General features: G+C 51.2%; 1 protein-coding gene across 3 annotated transcripts in view; it reads left to right on the plus strand.

Annotated features, from left to right (window-relative positions):
- Nucleotides 1-20,353, plus strand: part of cyp4f3 (cytochrome P450, family 4, subfamily F, polypeptide 3) — a 95,080-nt gene that overhangs the window by 56,465 nt on the left and 18,262 nt on the right. For all 3 annotated transcript variants that reach the window (XM_085971508.1, XM_085971510.1, XM_085971509.1), the window contains 2 exons: nucleotides 982-1,048; nucleotides 15,988-16,117. In XM_085971508.1, the coding sequence (XP_085827634.1) occupies nucleotides 982-1,048; nucleotides 15,988-16,117 (197 nt within the window). The remainder of the gene's footprint in view (nucleotides 1-981; nucleotides 1,049-15,987; nucleotides 16,118-20,353) is intronic.

Here is a 20,353-nt window from a genome sequence, read left to right on the forward strand (position 1 = left end):
TCAGTGAGCAGGTTCTGACGATGGGTCAGTGAGCGGGTTCTGACGATGGGTCAGTGAGCTGGTTGCGAGTGTCGGTGAGCGGGTTCTGACGGTGGGTCAGTGAGCTGGTTCTGACGATGGGTCAGTGAGCGGGTTCTGACGATGGGTCAGTGAGCGGGTTGTGACGATGGGTCAGTGAGCGGGTTCTGACGATGGGTCAGTGAGGGGGTTCTGACGATGGGTCAGTGAGGGGGTCCTGATGATGGGTCAGTAAGCGGGTTGCGAGGGTTGGTGAGCGGGTTCTGACGATGGGTCAGTGAGGGGGTTCTGACGATGGGTCAGTGAGGGGGTTCTGACGATGGGTCAGTGAGGGGGTCCTGACGATGGGTCAGTGAGCGGGTTGCGAGGGTTGGTGAGCGGGTTCTGACGATGGGTCAGTGAGTGGGTTGCGAGGGCCGGTGAGCGGGTTCTGACGATGGGTCAGTGAGCGGGTTCTGACGAGGGGTCAGTGAGCGGGTTCTGACGATGGGTCAGTGAGCGGGCTGTGACGATGGGTCAGTGAGCGGGTTCTGATGATGGGTCAGTGAGCGGGTTGCGAGGGCCGGTGAGCGGGTTCTGACGATGGGTCAGTGAGCGGGTTCTGACGATGGGTCAGTGAGCGGGTTCTGACGATGGGTCAGTGAGCGGGTTGTGAGGGGTCAGTGAGCGGGTTCTGACGATGGGTCAGTGAGTGGGTTGCGAGGGCCGGTGAGCGGGTTCTGACGATGGGTCAGTGAGCGGGTTCTGACGATGGGTCAGTGAGCGGGTTCTGACGATGGGTCAGTGAGCGGGTTGTGAGGGGTCAGTGAACGGGTTCTGACGATGGGTCAGTGAGCTGGTTCTGACGGTGGGTCAGTGAGCGGGTTCTGACGATGGGTCAGTGATCCTACATTTGCTCACGGAGGCTGATGCTGCCGTGTGAAAGGGCTGATGTGAACTGAACCTGTTGTTTTGTGTTGCTAGGATGAGGATGGCAAAGGTCTGTCGGATGAGGAGATTCAGTCGGAAGCCGACACCTTCATGTTTGAGGGTAAGTCTGCCGTCATAATTCCTATTGGTTATAAATATAACTCGTTTGCGAGTTACATCCAAGACAGTGCTGGGAATCTGGGTTCATCATTAGAAGGAAAGACTTGCATTTAATAGAACCTTTCACAATGTCAGGATGTCCCAAAGCACTTTACAGTCAATGAAGTACTTTTATGAAGTAGCGTCACTGCTGTAATGTAGGAAACGCAGCAGCCAAAATGTGCACAGCAAGATCCCACAAACAGCAATGTGATAATCACCAGATCATCTGTTTTAGTGATAAAAAACAGAAAATGCTGGAAATACTCAGCGGGCCAGGCAGCATCTGTGGAGAGAGAAACAGAGTTAACGTTTCAGGTCGATGACCTTTCATCAGAACTGGAAAAAATTAAGAGATTTAACAGGTTTTTAAGCAAGTACAGAGGCAGGGAAAGTGGGGAGGGGAGGTCTGTGATAGGGTGGAAGGCAGGAGAGATTAAATGATAAAAGAAATGATGGTGCAAGGCAAAAGGGGGCAGTAATGGGACGTGAAAAGAAACAAACGATGGGTATAGAGGAGGTGTAAATGGCCAAAGCAGAATCATTACTAACAGCTGTTATCTGAAAAAAGGTCGCGTTTATTTCCAACACCAGATTTCTGATTGGTCACGTTGGAGGACAAAACCCACCCAGCAGTTTCTCTGGAATGTGGAATTAGATCCTGCCTGCCTAAGTAATCAATTACTTTGTGAAGTGTAATTCGAGCCATTCTGACTGCCAGGCTCCAGACAGAACAGAGCTCACACAGGAGAGACAGGGCTCACCCTCGTGGGTTAAGACATTCTCCCGTCCCCCCCAACAAATTCCTAACCTTCCTCCAATCCCCCCCCCCCGAAGTTCTGAGCTTTTCCTCGCCAACAAGTTCCTAACCTTGACCTTGGCCCCCTCCAAATTCCTGACCTTCTCCGCCACCCAAGTTTCTGACAACCTCCCCTGCCCAAGTTCGTCCCCCCTCCCCAGTTCCTGACCTTACCCCCCACCCCCCCGACCCGCATGGGGCAGTGAGTGTGGGTCCCAGGTTGTTAACAAGTTTATTGGGTGTGAAGTGAATAGTGAGTGTCGTGACTTCCGGATTTCGTCCCATCCAATGATGTCACTTGCCACACACGCACCGAGCTTTCCGAGAAACCAACCAGGTCCAGGGGGAGGAGAGGGAGACGTGGTGTGAGTGTACAGGGGCTGGGGTTGGAAGAACGTGATCTGACTTACCATCTGGATCACGTTCCCGCTCTCATTTCCGCCCCCCCACTTTAGACCTGAATCACGTTTGTCCACAATCCCCACTGTGCTCTCCGTGCTCATTACCGCCCATGAGGTCCTGACCTTCCCTCCGATCCTCTCTCTACCCTCCGATCCTCTCACTTCCCCCTTCAATCTTCTCTCTTCGATCCTCTCTCAATTCAATTCAATTCAAATCGCTTTATTGGCATGACAAGGTACATCTTATGTTGCCAAAGCATCGAAAAACATTCATGGTTGTACACAAAAATACAGATCTATCCATACATATCTGGGCATTCCAGATCATAACCACTCGCTGAGTAAAAAAGTTTCTTCTTAAATCGCTATTGGTTCTTTTGCCAATCACCTTAAATCTGTGTCCTCTGGTTCTCGACCCTTCCGCCAATGGGAACAGTTTCTCTCTATCTACTCTGCCCAGACCCCTCATGATTTTGAACACCTCTATCAGATCTCCTCTCAACCTTCTCTGCTCCAAGGAGAACTGTAGTGTATGTACTTTGCAGAAGGAACTATATTCTGCAGCCCCTGTATACTGCAGTACCAGTAGTGACCACCCCTGTATATAAGCCTGTGTAGTAACTTTTGCATAGTAGTTCCAGGTTGTCTCCACTCAGTAAAGACCTGTTATAACCAACTCCTGCAGTCCGTGTCTCAATTATACACGGACATAATACTGGCGACGAGCAGATCCGAACTTACCTACAGTCTGCACCACCTCATGGGGATCCATCCCTGAAGCGAAGTTATCAGAGGTCGAGGCCAGAAGGAAAAAAAATAAATAAACAAACAGAAGAAACGGGCGTCGACCGTGGGCATCTGCCTCTGATTCATCGGAGTTGAAGATTTGCAGGAGAGGCTGTCGAGAGCGGGGCTTGGTTATCCTGTCGATGGTGTGTCAGCTAATCGGGCTGGTGGCAGGTAGTACACTGATCCTTCCTGGGCTGCGGCGGTCTAGAGCTCGATCAGGTGGCTTTTCAACGGGGCCGAGCAGCGTTGTCAGGAAGAGGAGAGAGAGAGAGGGTGGAGCACACAGGGCGCGGCCGATGCTACGAAGCCGGGCAGCGTACAGACCCGAGAAGAGGGAGGCAAGTGTCCCGCAGGGTTGCTCCGACGACGGGGAAATAATAAAAATTAGAAGCGCAGAAAGCTGCAGTTTGTCACGGGAACCGCGGAGAGCGGCGTTAGCAGCAGCGTGGGGGGGAAGTGCGCGAAGACCATAGGGCGTCGCCATCAAGGCATAAAACGCCAGCAACAGCGCTAGCAGCAGCGGAGAAGACAGAAAGCGCGGGAGGCGCCATTTTGTTAAATCGGGGAAGAAAGCAAAGCGCGGGAGGCGCCATCTTAGATTTCCAAGATGCCGAAGACTGGCAATATCACTGCCTTCGATAATGCAATAGAAGACTGGACCACGTATGTGGAAAGAGTCGAGGTATATTGCGAGGCAAACGAAGTAGCCGATGAGAAAAAGGCATCGGTACTACTAAACTTAATGGGCGCAAGAACGTACGGCCTATTGCGGAACCTGATTACTCCAGCCAAACCGAAGGCGAAGAGTTTTAACGAAATTGTTGATATCCTACAGGAACACCTAAATCCTACACCGCTGCTGATAGCAGAAAGATTTAAATTCCACAGGAGAAATCAGCATAAAGATGAGAGCAATGCTGATTACCTTACGGAACTACGCAAGCTATCAAAGCACTGCCAGTTCGGAGCAGGACTGGCAGATACCCTATGGGACAAATTTGTCTGTGGACTCCTGAGTGAAGGAACCCTGAAGAAGTTACTCTCAGAGAAAGAGCTGACGCTAGATAAGGCTTTCAGCGTGGCAGTATCGTACGAAGCAGCAGCAAGGGGAGCTGCGGAAATACAGCAAAAGCCACAGGAATACGGCACCCATGAAATGACACGGGGATTTGAAAAATGCTTTCGCTGCAGCAGAACAACCCATGACCAGAAGGACTGCTGGTCCAAGGACAAAATATGCAGGCAATGCGGAAAGATGGGACACATTGCACGAGTTTGCAGGTCTGGGAAGAAGACTAACGACAACAAAAAGGCTACTAAGGAACAGTACAGGAAAGTACAAAAGATGACGGACAGTAGTTCCGAAGACCAGATGAGCGATAGTGAATCCGGGAACAAGAGACTAAGCTGTCTCAAACTTCACAACGTAATCGCAAAAGAGGATCACCAAACCATTTGGGTCACCCTCACGATAGCAGGGTCCCAAGTTAAAATGGAATTGGATACAGGATCAGCTCTGACCGTCCTGAATCGACGAGACTATGAGCGGCTATTCTCACACATACCCTTGAAAGAGACATCCATTGTCTTGAAGACGTATACGGGGCAAAAAGTATACCCCAGAGGAAAAATAAGGGTGCCTGTCTGATATACCTATCAATTCATCCAATGAAAAGCGACGAGTTAAGACAGTAACTATAGGTTTTTATTGGCTAAATAACAGAGCCCACCCTCGTGGGTGATCGGATCCAACAAGGAGGAATACCAGCCAGTCGACCACCTTTATACCTGGGCAAGTAGGTGGAGCCATGGGCGGAGTCAGCAGTGGTCAGCCCAGGTATAACAGCGTGACAAGAGGCGACCTCGTGTAGTGATACAACAGTGTAAACAGTGATAACCATAGTGTAACGATATAACAGTGATAACCATAGTGTAATGATAGTGAACGATAAAAGTGGTTTACCACATTCACCCCTTGTTTAGATTTGAGTCCGGCGGGGTGAAGTGTACTACCAGTTCGGGTATGTCAGTCTGTCCGGAGGCCTCGTAAGCCTTTCCGATCGTCGCAGCAGCGGCGGCGGTGATGCAGTATCCGATGTTAATGCTGGTGTCTGCGTGGTCGGCGAAGGCTCATGGGGTTCCGGCATGCCGTCTACCTGGGCTGGATTTGGGGGGGTGGTGGGGGGTAACGGTGGTGTCTCAGGGATGCCCGAGGGTGCGAGGTCTCGTAAGGAGACTGTGTCCTCCCGCCCGTCTGGGTATGCCACATAGGCGTACTGGGGGTTGGCGTGCAGGAGGTCCACCCTCTCGACCAGGGGGTCCGTTTTATGGGCCCTCGCGTGCTTTCGCAGCAAGACGGGCCCCGGAGAGGTCAGCCAAGTTGGTAGCGTGGTTCCCGTAGTCGACTTCCTGGGGAAAACAAACATTCGCTCATGGGGGGTGGCGTTAATGGCAGTGCAAAGCAGTGACCGGATGGAATGCAGCGCTGCCGGGAGGACTTCCTGCCAGCGAGAGTTTGGGAGGCCCTTGGACTTTAAGGCTAAGAGAACGGCCTTCCAGACAGTCGCGTTCTCTCTTTCCACCTGGCCGTTCCCTCGGGGGTTGTAGCTGGTGGTCCTGCTTGCAGCAATACCTCTCACTAGTAGGAACTGGCGAAGTTCCTCGCTCATGAAGGAGGAGCCCCGGTCGCTATGTATATAGTTCGGGAACCCGAACACGGCGAAGAGGTCGTTCAGGCATTTGATGACCGTGGTACTGGTCATGTCTGGGCAGGGGAAGGTAAAGGGGAAACGGGAGTACTCGTCAATGATGTTGAGGAAGTACACATTACGGTCAGAGGACGGGAGGGGCCCCTTAAAATCGATGCTCAAGCGCTCGAAGGGGCGGGTGGCCTTGATCAGGCTTGCTCTGTCTGGCCTAAAGAAATGCAGTTTGCATTCGGCACAGGTTTGGCAGTTCCTGGTCATGGTCCTGACCTCCTCGATGGAGTAGGGCAGGTTGCGGGCCTTAATGAAGTGGTAAAGTCTGGTGACTCCGGGGTGGCAGAGGTCGTTGTGGAGGGTCTGCAGTCTATCAATTTGCGCGTTGGCGCATGTACTTCGTGATAGAGCATCTGGGGGTTCGTTCAGTTTACCAGGCCGGTACAAGATCTCATAATCATAGGTGGAGAGCTCGATTCTCCACCTCAAGATCTTGTCATTCTTGATTTTGCCCCTCAGCTTGTTATTAAACATAAAAGCGACCGAACGCTGGTCGGTGAGGAGGGTAAATCGTTTGCCTGCCAGGTAATGCCTCCAGCGTCGTACAGCCTCCACGATCGCCTGGGCCTCCTTCTCGACCGAGGAGTGTCGGATCTCAGGGCCCTGGAGGGTCCTTGAGAAGAAGGCCACCGGTCTCCCCTCCTGATTAAGGGTTGCGGCTAGGGCGAAGTCGGATGCATCGCTCTCCACTTGGAAAGGGATAGACTCATCCACCGCGTGCATTGTGGCCTTAGCAATGTCTCCCTTAATGAGGGAGAAGGCTGCGCACGCTTCTGCCGTCAGGGGGAAGGAGACGGACTTCATGAGGGGTCTGGCTTTGTCCGCATAATTCGGCACCCATTGGGCATAGTAGGCGAAGAGCCCCAGGGTCCTCTTCAGCGCCTTTGGACAGTGGGGGAGGGGAAGCTCCATGAGGGGGCGCATTCTTTCGAGGTCGGGGCCGATGACTCCGTTCTCTACTACGCAGCCGAGGATGGCAAGGCGCGAGGTGTTAAACACACATTTCTCCTTATTGTAGGTGAGGTTCAGCCGTTGGGCCGTACGGAGGAATCTCTCCAGATTAACATCATGGTCCTGCCGGTCGCGGCCGCAGATGGTGACGTTATCTAGATAGGGGAACGTGGCTTGCAGCCCATTCTGGTCAACCATCCGGTCCATCTCCCTTTGGAAGACCGAAACCCCGTTGGTGACGCCGAAGGGAACCCTAAGGAAGTGGTAGAGGCGGCCATTCGCCTCGAAGGCGGTATACTGGCGGTCCTCAGGGCGGATAGGGAGTTGGTGGTAGGCCGACTTAAGGTCGATGGTAGAGAATACTCGGTACTGTGCAATCTGATTGACCATATCAGATATGCGGGGAAGGGGGTATGCGTCCAGCTGGGTGTACCGGTTTATGGTTTGGCTGTAGTCGATGACTAGGCGGTTTTTATCGCCGGTCTTAACGACTACGACCTGGGCACGCCAGGGGCTGTTGCTCCTCTCGATGATGCCCTCTTTCAGGAGACGCTGCACCTCAGAGCTAATAAAAGCTCTGTCCCCGGCGCTGTACCGCCTGCTCTTGGTAGCGACGGGTTTACAGTCGCGGGTGAGGTTGGCGAACAGGGAGGGGGGCGGAACCCTGAGGGTGGATAGGCCGCAGGTGGTACGCGGTGGGCGGTTTAAAGGCTGTTGGTTGTCGACTGTGAGTGGGGGGAGGGGTCCACCGTATGCCAAAGTGACACTTTGAAGGTGGGATTGGAAATCCAGCCCTAGTAGGACGGCAGCGCAGAGCTGGGGCAGGACGAGAAGTTTAAAATTTTTATACTCCGTGCCCCTAACCGACAGGGTCACAACACAGTATCCACTGATGTCTGTTGAATGGGACCTCGACGCCATCGAGATCCGGTTGCGCGTTGGCTGGACAGTGAGGGAGTAGTGGCTCACCGTGTCTGGATGGATGAAACTCTCCGTGCTTCCGCTGTCGAACAGGCAGGTCGTGGCGTGGCCGTTTACTTTGATGTCCATCATGGACTTGGACAGGTGATGCGGGCGAGCTTGGTCCAGTGTGACGGAGGCTAGTGTATGGCTGAGCGAGCTGCTGTAGTCTGCGGGTGAGGCTGTGGTCGGGTCTGGAGACAAGGTGGCGGTCGAGTGTGGTGAACAAAATGGCGGTGCCCACGATGTTGCATAAAATGGCGGAGAAGATGGCCGCCCCCACAACTCACATGAGGCACTGCCGGTGTCGGTGGCCTTGATCAAAGATGGCCGCCCCCACGACTCACACGAGGGGATACTGGCATCTGTGGCCTTGATGAAAGATGGCCGCCCCCACGACTCGCATGAGGCACTGCTGGCGTCTGTGGCTTTCCCCCTGCAGGCCTTCGCGAAGTGGCCTTTCTTGTGGCAGTCGGAGCAGGTCGCGTTTCTTGCAGGGCAGCGCGCCCTCGGGTGTTTCGCCTGGCCACAGAAAAAGCAGCCGGCGGCCCGATCGCGGGGCTCCGATGTCGCAGCCGGTACCGGGGGTGGCGGTCCCGATCGGGTCCGGGACGCCGACGCTGAGGTAGGTCCCAGAGGCGGCGGTGCGAGGGGTATTGCGGTCGGGGTCGGGCCCGAGTCCCAGGGTCGCGCAGCACAGTACCTGGAATACGCCTCGAGGTCCCGATGGGCCACTTCCAGAGAGCGAGCGAGGGCTGCAGCTGTGTTCAGGTCGAGGTCCTTTGATTCGAGCAGTCTTTGCCGTGAGTAGTCGGACCGAAGGCCTTTCACGAAGGCATCGCGGATATTCTCTTCAGTATTTTCTGCAGCCGTTACAGCTTTAAAGTCACAGTCCCTGCCGAGTGTTTGTAGCGCCCGTAAAAATTCATCTACAGACTCTCCTGGCTGTTGCGGGCGGGATCTTAGGAGATGTCTGGCATACATAGAATTTACCGGGCTCCGGTACTGCTCTTTCAGCAGGTTGAGGGCGGCCTCGTATGTAGTAAGGTCCTGGATGAGTGCAAATACTTTAGGGCTCACTTGGGCGGTCAGAACTCTTAGTTTGGATCTCTGAGGCACGCCGGATTCTCCCAGGTAGGATTCGAAACAGCTCAGCCAGTGTTTGAAGTCGAAGGCTGAGTTTGCTGCCTGTGGGTTTAGATCCAGGTACGGCGGTCGGAGGGCTCGCAGCCAGGCCGGCTGCTGTGGCTGTTGTAGCTGGGCGTCTGACTGGTCGTTTGGCTGCTCCGTTAAAGACATTTCAAAATTTAGCCAATAAAATTGATATACCTATCAATTCATCCAATGAAAAGCGACGAGTTAAGACAGTAACTATAGGTTTTTATTGGCTAAATAACAGAGCCCACCCTCGTGGGTGATCGGATCCAACAAGGAGGAATACCAGCCAGTCGACCACCTTTATACCTGGGCAAGTAGGTGGAGCCATGGGCGGAGTCAGCAGTGGTCAGCCCAGGTATAACAGCGTGACAAGAGGCGACCTCGTGTAGTGATACAACAGTGTAAACAGTGATAACCATAGTGTAACAATATAACAGTGATAACCATAGTGTAACGATAGTGAATGATAAAAGTGGTTTACCACACTGTCGAATACAACGGCAAGGAAATACAGAAGTTGCTCTGTACATACTGCAAGATGGTGGACCACTGTTATTGGGACGTGAATGTATCAGAAAGATAAGTTTAGACTGGCACTCCATTCAGGCACTGATGGTGGCTGGTAAAAAGGATGACGACGTCACTCCTGGACGATTGTCAACAATCTTAGCTAACGCCAAAGAGGTATTTCAACAAGAACTGGAAACTTTTAAAGGCGTAACCGCCTCGATAAAAATAGAGGAGAATGCAATTCCCAAGTTTTTCAAAGCAAGACCGGTACCATATGCAATTCGCCTAGCCGTCGAGGCAGAGCTGGAGAATCTGGAGAATGCAGGCGTGTTATCTAAGGTAGACTGGAGCGAGTGGGCGACACCCATCGTTCCTGTCATGAAGAAGACGTTAAACAATAAGTCTGAGGAGCCAAGGAAGGTTTGCATCTGTGGGGACTTCAAGGTGACGGTGAACCCAGTCCTGCACACAGTACAATATCCTCTTCCGAGGATAGAAGATATTTTCGCCTCACTATCTGGAGGGAAGCGTTTTACAAAAATTGACCTAGCACAAGCATATTTGCAGATGGAGGTTGACGAATCCTCTAGGAAATATCTCATGATAAACACTCACAAAGGTCTTTACCAGTATAATCGACTGGTATTCGGAGTAGCATCAGCTCCGGCGATACGGCAAAGAGCGATGGAACAAGTCCTGCAAGGGATTCCGGGGACTCTGTGTTACTTGGACGACATCCTAGTGACAGGTGAAGATGACAGTGAACACCTTGCCAACCTAGAGCAGGTGCTCACTAGACTAAGAGAACATGGGCTACGAGCCAATCGCCCCAAGTGCGAGTTTTTTATGAAACCGATATCGTATTGTGGCCACGTGATTGATGAAGAGGGGTTACATAAGTCCCCTGACAAAATTGAAGCGGTAGTTAAGGCTCCAGCGCCTGAAAATGTGTCGCAACTGAGGTCATTCCTCGGATTGGTGAATTACTACCATAAGTTTTTGCCGAATTTGTCCACAATTCTGCACCCACTGAACGCCCTACTACAAACTGGAGTAGCATGAAAATGGAGCGATGAATGTAAGCGGGCCTTTCAGAAGAGTAAGGACCTAATCACTTCAAGAGAAGTATTGGCTCACTACAACCCATCACTACCGATAAGACTGGCGTGTGATGCGTCTCCCTACAGCATTAGAGCGGTACTGTCACATAAATTCCTTGATGGTTCAGAGAGGCCGATAGCTTTTGCGTCACGCTCGTTAACTTCAGCCGAGCGTAACTACGCCCAGATTGACAGAGAGGCCCTCAGCCTGGTGTGGGGGGTGAAGAAGTTCAATCACTACCTGCACGGTCAGAAATTTACTCTACTAACCGATCATCAACCTCTTGTCTCCATTTTCAACCCTCAGAAGGGCGTACCGATAATGACAGCACAACAGCTACAGAGGTGGTCCCTTTTCCTAGGGGCACACGAATATGACATCGAGTACAAAGGAACTAAACAGCATGGGAATGCTGATGGATTGTCGCGCCTACCGTTGCCGACGGTGGAAGAAGCACCTGCAGTGGATCCAGTGGAGATATTCCACTCGACCATAGTCGAATGTCTCCCTGTGACGAATGCAAACATAGAAAAGGAAACACGAAATGACCCGACACTCTCCTGGGTCTATGATTTAACGGTGAAGGGATGGCCAGCACATGGCGAACCACTGCTGCCAGCATTCTCGCCGAGAAGAGAACAGCTGTCAGTGTGCAGAGGAAACTTGATGTGTGGATCCAGAGTAGTAATTCCACCCAAATTGAAGGATAGAGTGCTCAATGAGCTTCATGAGGGTCATCTGGGAGGGGTAAAAATGAAGAACTTAGCCAGAGCGTTTGTGTGGTGGCCGGGAATCGATAGAGAAATCGAAGAGATGACCAAGAGCTGTACAGGATGCCAGAAGGTCCAAAACGCCCCACCAGAAGCCCCTCTACATCCATGGGAGTGGCCCTCCTCTCCATGGCAAAGGGTGCACATTGATTTTGCTGGTCCATTTATGGACTCGATGTTTTTAATTGCGGTGGATGCACATTCAAAGTGGCCAGAGGTAATAAAAATGTCCTCAACCACTACAGAAAAAACTATCACAGTCTTACGAACCATATTCGCCAGAAATGGGCTGCCTGAACAGATTTGCTCCGACAATGGACCACAGTTTGTGTCTGAAGAGTTCCGGAGGTTCTTAAAGAACAATGGTGTTAAGCATTACACATCCGCCCCATATCATCCAGCCACCAATGGATTGGCTGAGGTTCGTTCAAACATTCAAGAAGGCTATCAAGGCAATGTGTAATGAAGATATACCCCTACAACACAAGGTGGATAACTTCTTGTTTGCCTACCGGAATGCGACACATGCGGTTACCAACCAAACTCCAGCCATGATGTTCTTCAATCGAAGACTACGATGCCGCTTGGATTTGGTTAAGCCAAACATCAGAAGAGATGTGGAGAACAGGCAGTTTCAGAATATGAATGAAAGGCCGACCAGGAGTTTTAAGATAGGTCAACCAGTTTTGGCCCGGGACTACCGCACAGAGAAATGGCAGCCAGGAACGATCTGTACACGGCAAGGACCTCTAATGTATACCGTGGACGTTGGAGAGAGCATTGTAAGACGCCATGCTGACCAGATTCTAGAGTCACTGGAAAACGTCAATTCCACACCACGATCCGATACACCTGGTGATGAAACCGAAGTACCAATTGCATCTACCTCAGAATCAGTGACATTGGAAGCAGACGAACCAAACAACGACGTTGATCCCGAATCAACTTTGCCAGAAGAACCTGATACCCCAAAGAGGCGTTATCCAGACAGAATCAGGAAGCCTCCTCAAAGACTGAACTTATAATTGCTTAACTTCAACTGATGTATCTAGCAACTGTAATTGTAAATATGTTATTTAATTATTAATCGAATGTTATGTACTGTTTAGCTAAAAGGGGAGGAATTGTAGTGTCTGTACTTTGCAGAAGGAACTATATTCTGCAGCCCCTGTATACTGCAGTACCAGTAGTGACCACCCCTGTATATAAGTCTGTGTAGTAACTTTTGCATAGTAGTTCCAGTTTGTCTCCACTCAGTAAAGACCTGTTATTACCAACTCCTGCAGTCCATGTCTCAATTATACACGGACATAATAAGAACGACCCCAGCTTCTCCAATCTATCAACGTAACTGAAGTCCCTCATCCCTGGAATCATTCTCGTAAATCTTTTCTGCACCCTCTCTAAGGCCTTCACATCCTTCCTAAAGTGCGGTGCACAGAATTGGACACAGTACTCCAGTTGGGGCTGAACCAGTGTTTTATAAAGGTTCATCATAATTTCCACACTTTTGGACTCTATACCTTTATTCATGAAGCTCAGGATCCCGTAAGCCTTTTTAACTGCTTTCTCTACCTGCCCTGCCATCTTCAATGCTCTGTGCACATATACCCCCAGGTCTCTCCGTTCCTGCACTCCCTTTAGGATTGTACCTTTTAGTTTATATTGCCTCTCCTCATTCTTCCTACCAAAATGTATCACTTCGCACTTTCTGCGTTAAATTTCATCTGCCACGTGTCCGCCCATTCCACCAGCCTGCCTATGTCTTCCTGAAGTCTATCACTCTCCTCCTCACTGTTCACTATACTTCCAAGTTTTGTGTCATCTGCAAATTTGGAAATTGTGCCCTGTACACCCACGTCCAAGTCATTAATATTTCTCAAGAAAAGCAGTGGTCCTAGTACCGACCCCTGGGGAACACCACTGTATACCTTCCTCCAATCCGAAAAACAACTGTTCACCACTACTCTCTGTTTCCTATCACTTAGCCAATTCCGTATCCATGCTGCCACTGTCCCTTTTATTCCATGGCTGCTCGCTGGTCGTGGCAGGGCAGGTAATCGGTCACCTCCCACACTGCAGGGTCCAAGGTGGCTCCTGGGCTGGCGGCTCCGCTCTGAGCTGCTCTTCCCATCAACTGTATCCATGGTCATCCATTGCCATCCTTTGCCCTTTCTTCCCCCCTCTCCTTTTTTCCATTGCTTGAGATACCCTGCCCGATAGTGAAGGCATTTCAGCCCAAACTACAAGTTCAGAGCCCCCCTACAGAGTCCAACACCCATCCCCCGACCCAGCGAGCTTTTGTTCTCACTGAACTCTTTCAACGGCTGGACCTCTGCTGAAACTTGACTCCCATCCCTGGATTCCACACGGACAGGACTACGCTGCTCTACTGACTACACTGGTTGGCTCAGCTGCTGTGACTCTGCTCTGCTATTCAGTCGCTTAAAGTTTTAAGCTGCTGAATTCTTTTCTCAAATTGGTTTCTGATCTCCTGGACTTATCTGGACTACGTTTCTGCTTTGAACTACACTGGATTGCACCACTACATTTCTGCACTGGATTACACTGTATGACTTACCTGCTGTGTCTCTAACTCTGCTGCTCAAAGATTTTTTTTTTAAATCAACTTTTAAACTGCGGCTGTGTCTCTGCTGAACTGGTTCTTCCGGGGGGCGGGGGGTGGGGGGTGCTAATGGGGCACAAATGCCCTAGTGCCCGAGCGTGGTGCCACTGACACTTCCTGCGAAATTCAGCGGGAGGTTAGCGGCGGTGGTAGATGGTAGCGCCCTGCTCCACTGCGCCGGTGATGATGATGTCATCGCTGTGCGCAGTGCCCCGTTTGCACCCTGGCTGCAAACTTCCCGTGCGCCCCCTGAACTATCGCCGGAAGATGGGACCGACAGGATCAGGGGGTAGCGGGTGGCGGCGCTACTTAAAGGGCAGGTGTCGGGCGGCCATTTTTATTATGGCCGACTGCCAGCACCTGCCCCCTTCCCCTTTATTTCTCGGGGTGCCGGCTGTGATCGCTCAGCGCGGCGCTCCTCTTGAGTGCCAGGCTGCTTTCCCCGCACCCCGCTCCCTGGTGGTTTAGCAGAGCCCCGGTGCGCGCAGCGCCAGGCCCCTCCCCTTTAATCAGGGGAAGAGATCTGCAATACCGCGGCGCTAAATGCCGCCACGATCTTTAGTAGTAGCGCTTCCAGTAGCACTACTGCTGAATTTCCGGCGGAGGGGCGCTAACTTTATGCGCCCCGGTGATGTTAATGCCCTAAAAGGGGCGCTACACAATATTTTCCCCCCTTACCCCTAAATGAAGCCTCCCTGCCTGGCCATACCTTCCACCACTTGCCCCGCTCAGACTGCCGTGGTGGCGATGTGGCTTTCATCACCAAATCACACCTTGGTCTGTCCCCCTACTCCTCCGCCACTTTCTCCTCCTTTGAGCTTCTCACCTTGTTCCACCTCCTCACCTCTCATTTAAAATTCTCATTCTCTACCGCCCACCCAAGTACCATAAAAATGTTATCACCGAGATATCTTCACTGCTTTCCTCCCTCAGCCTCTGCACCAAGCGACTTTTCATCCTCGGTGATTTCAACCTCCATCTCAATTCATCACGCTCTCTCTCCTCTGAGATCACTACCCTCCTATCCTCTCTTAATCTCTCCCTCCATGTAAACTCCCCAACTCATATTCACGTCCACCCCTTTGATCTTACCATCTCTCGTGGCCTCGCTACTTGCATCGTGTCAATCACAGATAAGGCCATCTCTGACTACTTCCATGTATTGCTCTCCACCCACATCCCCCTTCCACCCTCCTCCCCGACCCCCCCACCAACCCTACGTCCTTCTGTGTTCACTCCTAGAAAATACTCTCACCTAAATCACTTGCAACTGCACTTACGAAATCCATTCACCATGACATTTCTGCAGCTACCGATCTGCTCACCCACCCCCTCACTACCACCTTTGATACCCTAGTCCCTATTAAAACAGTTACCCTCTCTCACTCTGGCCTTATTACGTTAAAGGCGCTATATAAATACAAGTTTTGTTGATCCAGAATTACTCCTGCTGCTCCAGGCCCACTAACGAAACATCAAACATTTCCTGGGCCTTTTCTGGAGGGGCCGCTCAACACCTGGAATCGCTGGACTGGGCATCTGCAAGTCTGACCACTTTGCATTGGGTTCCTGCATTCAGACCGTTTCTATAGATTAGAATAGTCATGGTCCCAGCGCTGAGCCCTGATTTACACCCCCCGCCCCCCGTCACCCACCCCCCTCCCCCCGTCCCCGTCCCCCCGCCTCCCTCAACCGCCCGCCCCCCCATCCCCCTGCCCCCCCTCCCCCGCCCCCCTGTCCCCGCCCCACTCCGACATGATGTGCAAAGGGACAAAATTGATGGGCAGGAAAAGACGGGCTGGTCCATCGAGCCTGCTCCCACACCATGATGGCCGGAGCACCGTGACAAAACGCATCCTCCCTCCTTCCGCAGCCTGTAATTTCCCGGGAGAGGCAACAAATCACAGAAAAATAGCCTGTCCCAGCAGCCCGCAGTGTTTCCAACCCTTCTGCCAGTTTCCTGTCCATCCGCAGGGTCTGTGCTGCAGCCAGGCAGCTCGGAGTTTAACTTTGTGTGGAACGTTGCCACGAGCTATTTGGAAATCGCGGTGATTCCTGAATTCCTTCTTTCCCCCAGGACATGACACCACAGCGAGTGGGATATCGTGGGTGTTGTATAATCTCGCCAGACACCCTGAGTATCAGAAGCAGTGCCGAGAGGAGATCGAGCAGCTAATGAAGGAGAAAGATGTCGACGAGCTGGAGTGGTGAGTGACCGAATCCTTTGATCAAACGTCCTGCGTTACTGACCAAAACCCAGACTGGGGAATTCTAGCTATGAGGAAAGATCGGACAGGCTGGGGTTGTTTTCTTTGGAACAGAGGAGGCTGAGGGGAGATTTGATTGAGGTGTATAAAATTCTGAGGGGCCCAGATAGAGTGGATAGGAAGGACCTATTTCCCTTAGCAGAGAGGTCAATAACCAGGGGGCACAGATTTAAAGTAATTGGTAGAAGGATTAGAGGGGAGTTGAGGGGAACTTTTTTCACCCAGAGGGTGGTGGGGGTCTGGAACTCACTGCCTGAAAGGGTGGTAGAGGCAGAAACCCTCATCACATTTAAAAAGTACTTGGATGTGCACTCGAAGTGCCGTAACCTCCAGGGCTACGGACCAAGAGCTGGAAACTGGGATTCGGCTGGAGAGCTCTTTTTCGGCCAGCACAGACACAATGGGCCGAATGGCCTCCTGTGCTGTATATTTCTATGATCCTGTATAACTTTGGAGAAATGTTTGTTCCCATATTACACTGCGCTGTGTTTAAATAAATAAAGAACTTGCACAGTATGTACAGCACAGAAACAGGCCATTCAGCCCAACTGGCCCATGCCAACGTTTATGTTCCACACGAGTCTCATCTTGCCCCATAAAACCATGACCCTCTCTCACCCTGGCCATTCCCCCTGGTACGGCTCTCATCTTCGCTCCCTTAAGTCCAAGGGACACAGACTTGAATGGATATGGCGGACAACTGGTTTAGCCATTCACCAGCAGATCTGGCTGGACCACATAAAGCACTATCGGGTCCTGCTCTCGTCTGCCAAAACTGCTCACTATTCCAGGATCATTCTGGAATGCAAAGATAAACCTCGGCTTATATTCTCCACTGCTAACCATCTTCTTAAACCCCTCTCCCCTGTCTCCTCCACCCTCACCTCTGATAACAAGTGCGAGGAGCTCATGGACTTCTTTGTTACTAAGATTAAGATCATCCATTCAGCTGCCTCTGCCGCTTCCCTCCCTTCCCCTAGCCCACCAGGCGAAACATCATCTTCGGATCCCCCCTGCCCTAGCCCTGAACTCGTAACTTTCTCTAGTTTCTCTCCAATCTCTCCTCATGCCCTCACTGAGCTCATCTTGTCCCTCCACCCTATTCCCAGTAATCTGCTGACCACCCAACTTCCTTTTCTGGCTCCCATGTTAGCGGATATTGATAACAGCTCTCTCTCCTCAGGTACTGTCCCCCTCTCCTTCAGATCTGCCGTCATCATCCCTCTCCTCAAAAAAACAACCCTTGACTCCTCCATCCTTGCAAACTACCGCCCCATGTCCAACCTCCCTTTCCTCTCCAAAGTCCTTGAACATGCTGTCACCTCCCAAATCTGTGCCCATCTTTCCTGGAAGAATACCTCCCAGAAGCTCTCCGCCCCTGCCATAGGACCAAAACGGCCCTTATCAAAGTCCAAACAACATCCTTTGTGACTGTGACAAAGGTAAACTATCCCTCTTTGTCCTCCTTGACCTGTCTGCAGCCTTTGACACGGTTGACCACTCCATCCTCCTCCAACGCCTCGCCACCGTTGTCCAGCTGGGTGGGACTGCAATCGCCTGGTTCCATTCTTATCTATCCAGTTGTAGCCAGAGAATCACCTGCAATGGCTTCTCTTCCCAATCCAGCATCGTTACCTCTGGTGTTCCCCAAGGATCTATCCTTGGCCCCTCCTATCTCTCATCTACATGCTGCCCCTTGGCGACATCATCCGAAAACACAGCGTCAGTTTCCACATGTACGCTGACGACACCCAGCTCTACCTCTCCACCACTTCTCTCGACCCCTCCACGGTCTCTAAATTGTCACACTGGTTATCCGGCATCCAATACTGGATGAGCAGAAATTTCCTCCAACTAGATATTGGGAAGACCGAAGCCATTGTCTTTGGTCCCCGCCACAAACTCCGTTCCCTAGCCACTGACTCCATCCCTCTCCCTAACATCTGTCTGAGTCTGAGGCTGAACCACACTGTTCACAACCTTGGTCTCATATTTGACCCTGAAATGAGCTTCTGACCACATATCCGCAGCATAACAAAGATCACTTACTTCCACATCTGTAACATCGCCCATCTCCGCCCCTGCCTCAGCTCACCGCCGCTACATCCATGCCTTTGTTACCTCTAGACTTGATATTCCAACGCACTCCTGGCTGGCCTCCTACTTTCTACCCTCCGTAAACTTGAGGTCATCTAAAACTCGGCTGCCCGTGTCCTAACTCGCACCAAGTCCCGTTCGCCCATCACCCCTGTGCTCGCTGACCTACATTGGCTCCCGGTTAAGCAACGCCTCGATTTCAAAATTCTCATCCTTGTTTTCAAATCCCTCCGTGGCCTCGCCCCTCCCTCTCTCTGTAACCTCCTCCAGTCCTACAATCCTCCGAGATCTCTGCGCTCCTTCAATTCTGGTGTCTTTAGCATCACCGATTTTAATCGCTCTACCATTGGTGGCCGTGCCTTCAGCTGCCTGGGCCCTCAGCTCTGGAATTCCCTCCCTAAACCTCTCCACCTCGCTACCTCTCCCTCCTTCTTTAAGATGCTTCTTAAAACCTACCTCTTTGACCAAGCTTTTGGTCACCTGTCCTAATATCTCCTTCTGTGGCTCGGTGTCAAATTTTGTTTGATTTACGCTCCAGTGAAGCGCCCTGGGACGTTTTACTACGTTAAAGGCGCTATATAAACACAAGTTGTTGGTGTTATGTGTTGGATTGGGAGCTCCAGGATATTGACCCAGCGACGATAATGGAACAGGGGTGTCAGGTGCCAACGTTTGCTGGGCATCTTTCCACCAAGTTTTGGGAAAAAAAGTTATGTCAGGTTCTTAAATGGGTCATCGACCTGAAACGTTAACTCTGTTTCTCTCTCTATAGATGCTGCCTGACCTGCTGAGTATTTCCAGCATTTTTTGTTTTTATTTCTTAAATGCGTAGTGTATTAAGACAGGTTTTTTTTAAAAAGAAGCAGTTGGGACGACAGCTAATTAAGATAGTAATGAGCTAGCTTTGATGTTGGTTCCTCACAGACTGTAAAAAAAAAGCAATTTCTTAGCTTGTCTCAGCAATCGAAAAATACCTCACGCCCATTTATTAGAAAGGCTTTGAACCATTTTTAGCTGTGAACAGAGAGATAGGAGAGAGGTTGAGACGGAGCAAGAGAGAGACTGGCTTTTCATCACATGATGATACACAGATAATCAGGTTTCCAAAGAGAAAGCAGCGAGAGATTTTTGCAGAGACTGAGGTTAGAATGCTGGAGAAGCGACAAAGCATCTTGCTTAAGTCAATTATGATGCCCCACTGCTGGGGGTAAGGCATGGTGTGTTCTTTATTTTTTGTTATTATGCAAAGATAAATTGTACAGACTGAAGGAAGTGGAGCTGATCATAACTGCTCCTCCGTATGTTGACTGGACTGTGAAATAAAGCAGACTCGTGATTGAGATCAAGCCCCGGCTTGGCGAGAGATTGCGCAGATTTCCCCAGGGTGAGGAACAGTGCGAAAGACAGGAACGGGCAGGTTTGGGTCAGAAGGGGGGCAATACCATCACAACCCCGAGTCCCGCAATTGCGCAAGTAGGCAGAGGGACACGCCCGTAAAAGTAAGACGTGCAGGCTGCTCACGGGAACTAATCGGCGGGGTGGGGGGAGGGGGGTTGTAAATGGAACATTTCAGTCAGTGCACGTACTACTAAAGGGACGTTCAGTCAGTCTGAGTGTGTCTGTGGCTTGGCCCAGGGAATGTGTATTAGTGTTCGAATCCTTTCACTGTAACATTAAGAAAAAAAGAATCTAAATTTTATACAGCGCCTTTCACAACCTCAGGACGTCCCAAAGCACTTTACAGCCAATGAAGTACTTTTTTTGAAGCGCAGTCACTGTTGTAATGTGAGAAACACGGCAGCCAATTTGCGCACAACAAGGTCCCACAAGCAGCAATGTGATAATGACCAGATAATGTGCTTTTAGTGATGTTGGTTGAGGGATAAATATTGGCCAGGACACTGGGGAGAACTCCCCTGCTCTTCCTTGAAATAGTGCCATGAGATCTTTTACATCCACCCAAGAGCAGACGGGGGCTTGGTTTAACGTCTCATCTGAAAGACGGCACCTCCGACAGTGCAGCACTCCCTCAGCTACTGCACTGCGAGTGTCAGCCTGGATTATGTGCTCAATTCTCTG

Source organism: Somniosus microcephalus, chromosome 31 (genome assembly GCF_052327205.1).
Source record: "Somniosus microcephalus isolate GS21.2 chromosome 31, FLI_Smic_1.0, whole genome shotgun sequence".
NCBI lineage: Eukaryota > Metazoa > Chordata > Chondrichthyes > Squaliformes > Somniosidae > Somniosus > Somniosus microcephalus.